At 39.4% G+C, this 9,281-nt stretch overlaps 2 protein-coding genes across 9 annotated transcripts; both read left to right on the forward strand.

Annotated features, from left to right (window-relative positions):
• Window positions 1-611: 611 nt before the first annotated feature.
• On the forward strand, window positions 612-6,453 carry Brd7-9 (Bromodomain containing 7/9). 8 transcript variants are annotated; one of them, XM_034321783.2, is made up of 4 exons: window positions 612-1,014; window positions 1,605-2,023; window positions 3,562-5,265; window positions 5,337-6,453. In XM_034321783.2, the coding sequence occupies exons 2-4, from the start codon at window positions 1,978-1,980 to the stop codon at window positions 5,996-5,998; spliced, it is 2,412 nt and encodes an 803-aa protein (XP_034177674.1). In that variant the 5' UTR covers window positions 612-1,014; window positions 1,605-1,977; the 3' UTR covers window positions 5,999-6,453. The 8 variants fall into 8 exon arrangements, with proteins under 8 accessions (XP_034177674.1, XP_034177680.1, XP_034177681.1 ...); XM_034321785.2 differs by lacking the exon at window positions 612-1,014 and adding an exon at window positions 2,651-2,761 and having other exon boundaries at window positions 1,115-2,023; XM_034321786.2 differs by lacking the exon at window positions 612-1,014 and adding an exon at window positions 2,651-2,761 and having other exon boundaries at window positions 1,115-2,023; window positions 3,565-5,265.
• Window positions 6,454-7,557: 1,104 nt separating this feature from the next.
• Window positions 7,558-9,273, forward strand: LOC117603057 (odorant receptor 13a). The gene is given in 6 exon segments (XM_034321791.2): window positions 7,558-7,713; window positions 7,781-8,089; window positions 8,166-8,612; window positions 8,671-8,775; window positions 8,839-8,988; window positions 9,050-9,273. Coding segments are annotated over 6 exon segments (1,224 nt in total). The 3' UTR covers window positions 9,107-9,273.
• The last annotated feature ends 8 nt before the right edge of the window (window positions 9,274-9,281 follow it).

Raw genomic sequence — 9,281 nt, forward strand, 5'->3', positions numbered from 1 at the left:
CTTTCATCATACGGTGATGTGTTCGTGTAGATTTTGTAACGAACACGCGTTCAAAGCTCACAGATGCCGAAACCCGTCGCAAAGGACGTTAACGATTCAGAAGCAGGCGTCGTTTGCTCGTAAGACATTTTGTAACGCGAGAAAAACCGCATTAGCATTTCAAATGCATGGAAATATTCGGCGAGCGCGCCGCTTTAATGCAAACTCCAAAACGGGACAGAATCCGTGAAGTTCTTCGGCTTCGTCTATTTTCGCGTACCATTGATGATGCAAATCTACTGTCCCGTTCGTCGTTTTTGTCAGATTTAATCCATAAGATGGAGCCTTTCAGACTCCAACAAGTTTTATCTATTTTAAGAAATTTCATTTAATTATTGTCATCCATTTTATAAAATTAAAGTCATGAATATATGAAGTATTTCCCCAAAATGAAGGGGTACTAGAAAAAAAAATGGAGGATCACAAAAGGCACAGAAAAGTGTTGCGTATTTATACGCAACCTTGGGTATTAATGGGTTAAAATGATCCGTGATGATATATGTTAAATATATCAAAGGACAGTTTGGGAAACAATGAAACATCGTGAGTCGTGAATTCGGTGCGCTTAAAGCCGGCAAGCCCTCTCCCATTCGGCATTTCTCGACCGACCACAGGGAGTTTAAAGGGGCGAGTCAAACAGGAATCGTGTCTAGAGTGCACCACGGCCTTTCGAGGCATCGTGGAACGCAGGGAACACGCCATCATCTGCAGTGTGTGTGAATTTTTTTTCTTTTCGAAGCCACTGAGGGAACACATTTCTTTCCCTCTCTTTCTCGCTAGACGGTTTTACCGAAACAGCTGATCGTAGCCCCTTTAATTGCATCGCGGCTTGGTCTGTCGACGCCGCGGTAAATTGTTGGATATTCCAAGGGAGAAAAGAGATTTCGGCATAGTAGTCGGCTCGTTTAGTGGGACAATCTTGTGCGGTAAAGCGTGCCTGTGAATACGGTCGAGTGTTTCGTTGCTCGGTGCACGGTAAGTGCTGCTACTTCAAACATCTTTTGTAGGTTAGGAAGCGCCTTTCGCCTTTAAAGCTCCGTGCACAGTGTCACGCTGGTTCGTCTCGATTATTTGGACGTGGACGCGGTCGAAAATGCAACCCTGTGCCATGAATGATCCTTTCGAATCGTGTTTAAATGTTACGACTTCGTCAGTGTGATCGTTGTGCATCTTGAATGCAGCCGCCCAGATGCAAATCCGATTTGCGATAAAACGCTGCGACGCTTTTTCGTTGCATTAAGTTTCCGTCGTTCTACCGGATCGAATTCAAAGTGTTCCCAGAGCTAATATTGCATGGTTTTGCATTCTTAATTAAATCCACTTGTAACGCTTTGGCGGAGGTTTGTAGAAAAACTAATACAGCGTGTTGAACTATAGAGTAAATTTAGTCGCTTAGTATATATTCATCTTGCATTGATAAAATGAAAATGAGTTTCAGTGTATATAGATGAAATTATAAAAGCTTGAAGGCAAATTAAGTGTTTGAAACATACTCGATCCGGCATGTTTGAAAACGCTTCAAGGTATGCTTACCCCTTTTGTATGATTAACTTTTTGTTATAAAGGAAACAATTGGTATCTATCTTATGTCGCAAGTGGAAGCACTTGAAGGAATTTGGAATGATTTTTGCATTGTATCGAAACAAGCAGGAATTGATAAGTTAATGTTCGAACGAATTCGTAAATCGCGCTCCTTCAAAAGACGCGTCGCCATGACGGTGCAGCTGGCAGATAAATGGTCGGGCGGGGGAAACGAAAGACGTGCATCCACCATAACGGCTTGGACTTCTGTGACGTCTTCAATGGCCGCCGCCGTATTGTCTACACACGTAACGGAGCGCGGTACTCTCACAAACCGCGTTCCGTGCTGGTTTACGACGTAGTGTTTACTGTTTATCGTTAGAATAATCCACCAGGCTGTGGCCCGACGTGCAAACCATGGGCTCGAAGAAGCATAAAAAGCACAAGCGCGAAAGGCACGAAGGTGAGGACCGGGATCGAATCCGGCGTATCTCGATCGTTTTATTGTCGTTTCCAGTCACTTTTAATTGTCTCGTAACATCATCTTGACATCGCCAAGTCGTCGCGTTATGTGCCGTCTTATATAAATAGTCGTTGTATTTCGTGCTGTACAGTGTATTCCAAATGAGCTCGCTACGCGCCTTCAATTCAAACGTTTCGATTGTCGCTTTAGTGCGATATCTGTTTTTATGTTCGCTGATCAAATCATATCCGCGATGACAGCTCATTGCTACGTTATCAGGTGTTCTCATTGCATACTGTTTTCACAGCTTTTTGTACTTGAATGCATACATACGTTCATTGAAGCAACGGGTGTTTACGATTTCTCGAATATTTCGTTTGTCCTCGTTCAATTTTGTTTCAAGTTTGTCTGTACTTTATTATTGAAATATGTCACTGAATATAATTCTATGGTGTTGACATTCACTGTCAACTGCACGAGGATTCGAATGAAAAGAATATTCTTAAAATGTCCAAGGAGCAGGTTTTGGATAGAATTGTAACGTATAGCAAGAGGATCTTGATCAATTGATATTTTCTAATATTTTCATTGGAATCCTTCTTGTACTCATAGTTTAATGATGCACAGGAATTTTGACTACGTTTTCACCATGGACAAACTGAGAGTAAGGTTGGAGTAGAAGTGAGGTGGATTCAAAAGTATAAACGAAGGTTCCACTGCAACAGGTGCAACGTGGAAGTAAGTGACGTGTAACAATGGACATGGACTGGTTGCACGACAGAAACTAGCTGTGCTTCCAAAATTACTCAGATGTCCCAAACCCTTTCAGTTTTTTTGTCTGTTAAGATTAGTTGAAGTGCAACAAGATCTTTAGTTGTTCAAATGTATTATTATTTTTGTTATAGCCATAGAGATCCTCTGTATCATCTGGGATATTATTATGTCTGTTGCACTTCAATCACTTAGTACCCTGGCTGTTTTGTATTATGGCATTAAAGGCCATACATGCTTTTGCTTAGCCTCTTTCTGAGGTATTTTAGATTTCAACGGTTGCTCCTTCCTGATTATTCCTGCAGACTCAATTGATCAATGCGTCGATAATTATTTTATTGCATACTTCTATCAAGATTTATTTAATTTAAGTCAAGCTACTTCCATCTCGCTTCCAGTTTGTTGAATGTGAAAACAAGGTCACTGTCCTGTTATAAACTCATCTTTATTAGTGTTGTCAACATTTCCTTCTACCTTTCTGTTACTATCCTGTAGATTGTATTAATTCAAGACACTTTTTGTTTGTATTTTTTTTTTATAATCCTGCAAGATTATATAATGCAACATCTAGCACCATATTTCTATATTACAACAATATGCTGTTATTCTGCACTTTAGTATGATTTTCTGCAAGATATTTTAATTGCATGCAATAGATTTTCAAAAGTATTATTTATAGCTTAATGCTTTGATTTTTTAAGCATCTAGTAGTTGCCAGTACAGGTGTGTTTTGTATATACTAATTAATTCCTCTTCTCTTGTTTTAGCAGAAGGGCACTATACAATCACGGATAAACCCCGTACCTTGAAGTTAATTTTAAAGGTGGGGGGTAGTAGTGGCACACCTGAATACGGCAACGAATCTCCAAGTCAAACAACAATGTTGTCTCAACATTTAGGTGTGTACCAGCAACAGTTGGGTCTCAACTGTTCCGTAACGCAGGAGTCTGAATACGATAGGTATATGGGGCATAAGAAACTCAAGAAGAAAAAGAAAAAGAAGGATAAAAGACACAAGCACCATCATAAAGATAAGAAAAGACGAAGAGAAGAGTCAAGTCAAGAATCCGTAGGAGATGCGGATGAAAGTTTCGCAGAAGTCCCCAAAAAGATTCCTAATCACCAGTTGCTACCTCCTAGACCCCCATCGAGCGGAGAGCACAGAGTTGGCATTACTAGCCACATTAGCTCTCTGTCTCCGCATCGTGAACCACGAACTTGTGTGCTTCGAAAAATTGCCGAGCGTACACCCCTTCAACGATTGTTGGAACATCTTCTCAGGTCAATGGAAAAACGTGACCCACAGCAATTTTTTGCTTGGCCAGTCACAGATAGCATTGCGCCTGGTTACTCTCAAATCATTAATAATCCTATGGATTTCAGTACCATAAAACAGAAGATAGATGATAACAATTATCAAAATTTAAACGAATTTATAGACGATTTCAAGTTAATGTGTGATAACGCTACTACTTATAATCACCCAGATACAATTTATTACAAGGCAGCTAAGAAATTGTTACACGTTGGTCTAAAAATGGTTACACCCGAGAAGCTTCGTCAATTAAGACCCGTTTTAACTTATATGCAGGATATTTCAAGAGAGGAACTTGGATTCGAATTAGGTACAGAAGATCCTAACAATCCAGATGTTCCGGTAACGGAAGAGCAAATCGAACGGGAACGAGAACAGGAGGAGCGCAATGAGGAAGCGGAGGAACTTAGAAAGGAGAATCAGAGGAAAATGAGATTAGCGAATTTAGGTAAATTCGAAGCTATCCCGGACGATTTGACTCCTGAAGAGATCTTGAAACAAGCGCGAGGTGCTGCTAAAGCAGCATCCGAAAAGTTAACGTTGAAAAGGTTGAACTCGAAGATGGGTTTCCTTAGACAGAAGAAAGATGGGACTACTAGTTTACAGATAATAGTACCCGGTGATGGAGTGATTCCAGGAACCAATCAAAGACCGGTATCGTTAGGTCAACTGATAGGAAAATTGAATCATGGTACAGGGGCATTAGCAGGATTTCGTGAAGACAGGAGAAACATGTCTAAACCAGTAAAACCTTTATACTACGGTGCCTTTGGCTCATACGCGCCAAGTTATGACTCTACGTTTGCCAATCTTACAAAAGAGGAAACAGACTTGGTGTACCAAACGTATGGTGATGAGACGGCTGTACAATATGCGGAATCTATTTTAGATTTTGCTAAAGACTGTGATTATACTCTGACTATGGTCGACGATTTACTGGATATATTGACAGGAGGTGATCACAGAAAGACCAAGAAGTTCCTCGAGGAAAAACGGAGGCTCAAAGAAGAGGAGGAGAAGATAAAGCATTTACTAGAGAAACCTATGCAAGATATAATTCGAAATATCTCAACTGCTGACAACGTTAAAGTTGATATTGACCAGTTGAAAACACTTTCAGAGCTAGGAATCGACGTCAATTTCTTGGAAAATCTAGGTAATTATATTTTCAGAATAATAAATAAAATTCTGTAAAACAATATTTAATAAACTTTATTCTATTTATAGATGTTGATTTAAAGACCACTGAAGAACGTACAGCCTTGCAAAGTCGTTTGGACGATACGTCGCAAATGTTGAATCGTTTGAAACAGGTACAACACGAACGACTCTCGGCTCCACCACCCCCTCATTTGTCTAATGTTCCTAAACCATCAGAAATCGAGGTAGCGATAGCTGACAAAATCACAGACAATTTAACGGAAATAGCTAAGAAGCTTCCTCCTTCGGCTATCGCACCCGTGGAAGGTTTGAGAAAGGCCATGGGTATAGCACCTCTTGGAGGACCAGAGCCTATGGAGGTTGAACCTATCACTCATAACCCGACTATCGTCGCAGAAAGTAATCTATTATCGCAAGCTAACGCTAATCAAGTTCCGCCGAATTTGTTGCCAACTCCCTCACCGATTCCAAACACAAATTTACTCAGTTCAACGACTAGCCAACAAGCTCAACCGATCAGTATCGTGAACGCGAATCAGCCACCTATTCAAATACAGATTGGCATGGCGCACAGTCAGACGCCGCCATCTTTACTTGGTACGACAGAAACTTCCGCGGTTCCCGATTTGGAAACGGAACTTCGTGAATTTCTAGAAAGCGATCCTACGTTAGGACACTCCCCTCTTCACGACGATAAAACATTAGAGGATATTTTATCTGAGTCTTAGTGTGTACGATTCGCGATAATATATTTTTCGTTTATATACCTCCCACAGGTTGTACATTTTTCTTACGTATCAACAGCAATAGGTTTAATGCGAAAATGCGTACTGTTTAATAAATATAAGATCGTGTCCCCATACCGTGTTGTCATGCAATCAACACCGTGCTAATTTTATATAATTATTTATGAAGTTTGCGTAACAAATAATATTAATGGAATACTTGTAAAATTTTTATGAGATACACATGTAATGCGGAATATTGTTTCATTATAAATGTTGAAGAGATTTTAATGAATTATACCCAAAGATAAATCAAATGGAATTTACTTTATTTTTAGTTTTGTTTTTAATCCTAAATTTTGATGTTAATCATTTGCCGAGATGTTACGCAAACGCAAATACGTATTTTAAGAGCAAGGAAAAAAAATTGTATTCGAATAAATTCAGACTTTCCTGTTGCACAGTGTCATCTAATATTTTCACGTATTAAAATATACAGAAATTGTAAATAGTTATAAAGTATATTTTTAAATCAAATAATCAATTCATGATCAATATAAAACATTAGTCAGTTAATAATTCCTTTCTCTTCCATTTTCGTATTTATGAATCAAAGCGTCTTCATGGAAAAGGTGTGTTATTTACTTACTCAATCACTGTATGCGTTGTTCTTATCCCCATATTAGAAAATTTGTACGTGTTATCTCCCAGGAACAATATGACACAATAACACACGTTAAAATACTAATTTTTTTCTGTTAAAATCAGAATAAAATTTGACACAAAACACGCGCGCCGGTTATGGATGTCACGAACGTACTACAAACTTTTATCGCATGGTGGCGCATCGATATTCGTCCGGTATACTGCGCACTCAACGATTCCGAGCGGCGACTTTAGGAACTAAAGGGAATTCAAAGAATAGACGTTGAGGTTCTACTGTTCATCGTCCAATGGCGCCAGCAATACTGTTTTCAAATCGGGCATTCATGTAAAATTAAAAACAAATTAAAATAAAATTTATACAACCTTTTGAACTTATTAAATGCATTACTTTTTAATAAAATACCCGCCTCTCCTTCTTCTAAACTAATTAATGTAGTTATGATACTTTGATTAAAATAGAAAATAAAAAAATGTAACAAAACTTTCTTGGAAGTTGTAATTTTCCTAACGGCAGTAAAGAGGAAGGAATCAGGAAGTTGAATACAAAAAGGGAAACTACAAGTTATCATTTCCCGATAAACCTACACATTTGCTCAAATAATAGGTTGAACACCGTGTACTTCCCCATATATTTAAAACTATTATATTATCCTCTAGAGAGGATTCGCGAAGTTCGATATAACACTTAACTGTCGTAAAGTTTGAATCACTATCCTCCCACTATGAAACACTAAGTATCACTTATGTTACCGATCAATTTTCCGTTCGATCGTTCTCGAGAACAATTTTCGCGATTTCTCGGAGTATGCATTCAGACCATCAGAGTGAACGAATCGTGATAGAATCACTTTGTTGAACCTCGCACGACTTGATACAGTGAAACCCGAGAAGTGAAAATGAATTTTCAATCGTATAGTGAGAAAGAGTATAACACCCTCATTAAGCCTATCATGCTCACCGCGAAAATGATTTCAATTTGGCCATTAGCAGAGAACAGCAGCCAAGGAACGATATTGTTCAGAAAATTCCATCTATTTTCTATGTTTCTCTTGGTAAGCATCGGATGGTTAAAATTTCGAAATATTTCACTCTAAATAAAACAAAGGATTGAGTTTACAGGTGGTAGTGATGTCGATCGCGGTGACGGCCGATGTGATTCACAATCTGGACGATCTAGACGAGGCAACGGAATGTGCCTTAATTTGTACAGCCTTCTATCTTTGCATCGTTCGTTTGATAGTTTATACGATTCATCAGAAGGATATGCTATACGTTGTGAACACGATGAGGGAGGATTGGACCAGTTCTTCCCCCGAGGATAGGATCGTTTTAGAAGAGAAGACAATGTTCGCCTATCGCCTCGCCAAATACTTCATTAGCACTGTGGCTATTACAATTGTATTATTCATGTGCGTTCCGATCTTGGAAGTGAGTGATTTATTTAACAAGGTTTGAAGACGTTTGACTCGGTTGCAGAATGTTTTCTCAGTAATTTTCTCCTCAGATTTACGTGTTTGATGGGAGCGAGAAGATACTTCCTTTCCGGGGTTATTTTATCATCAATCAAACAGTGTCGCCGGTCTTCGAGTGCCTGTATTTGTTTAACGTAACAGCGGGTGGTTTTGGTGGAAGCATGATCGCAGGAGCCACTAGTTTCAATCTGATAGTGATAATGCATGGTTCGGCCAAGTTTGCGGTTCTCCGGAAAAGACTCGAGGCTTTTAAGGGCAACGATCCTAGTTCCGGTTTCGTCATGGCGGACTGCGTGCATCGTCATCGGCAAGCCATAGAGTGGGTCTCATTTATTCTGTTAACAATTGTATGATTATATGGGACGATCTATGTTTCCAGATACGCGGATGCGCTCGAGAGAATCATAAATGTCCTGGCTTTGGGACAATTCGTCATTAGCACAGGACTTATCTGTTTCGCGGGATTTCAGATCACATCGGTGCGTTCGTTGGATGTACACAAGTCGAAGCATCGTCGATAAAAAGTAACCTTTCCAGATGATGGAGGACAAGGGACGGCTGATGAAATATTCGACATTCTTGAACTCTGCCATAATGGAACTGTTCATGTTCAGCTTTAGCGGAAACGGATTGATCGATGAGGTGATCGTTAAAACTGATCTATGACTTAATGGTTTGAATAAAGGTTAATTATCGATGATATAGAGCGAAGCAGTGGGTGAATCTGCGTACAGCAGCGAATGGATCGGTAGCAAATACTGCAAGAGTCTTCAGATAATGATGATGCGTTCGATGATACCGTCAAAGATAACAGCAGCGAAATTTTATAGCATGTCCTTGCAGAGCTTTTCATCGGTAAGTATGCTTATGAACTTCTTCAATGATACTTCTTTTGAGTATTCTGTGCGTTACACAGGTTCTCAGTACGTCGTTCTCGTATTTCACGGTTCTTCAAGCTACCAAAGACGACTAATGACCTGAATGATGAACGTACATGCTCGTACGCGACATGCTTTATGATAGTAGCCGGACTCATCTCACGATGACTCAACTTACATAGAATATACTTATAGTCGTTCCACTAGTCTAAAAATATCAGTGTACATACAACAAACTACATGCATTTCGTTGTGTTTAGGATTGATTAC

This window comes from Osmia lignaria, chromosome 12 (assembly GCF_051020975.1).
Source record: "Osmia lignaria lignaria isolate PbOS001 chromosome 12, iyOsmLign1, whole genome shotgun sequence".
In the NCBI taxonomy this organism is placed as follows: Eukaryota; Metazoa; Arthropoda; class Insecta; order Hymenoptera; family Megachilidae; genus Osmia; species Osmia lignaria.

What these genes read in the sequence shown, in the direction of transcription:
- Brd7-9 (XM_034321783.2), top strand. Translation starts at nt 1,978, where the DNA reads ATGGGCTCGAAGAAGCATAAAAAGCACAAGCGCGAAAGGCACGAAG. An exon ending in CAAGCGCGAAAGGCACGAAG is followed by an intron (nt 2,024 to 3,561) that starts GTGAGGACCGGG and finishes CTCTTGTTTTAG; the next exon opens with CAGAAGGGCACTATACAATC. An exon ending in CAATTTCTTGGAAAATCTAG is followed by an intron (nt 5,266 to 5,336) that starts GTAATTATATTT and finishes TTCTATTTATAG; the next exon opens with ATGTTGATTTAAAGACCACT.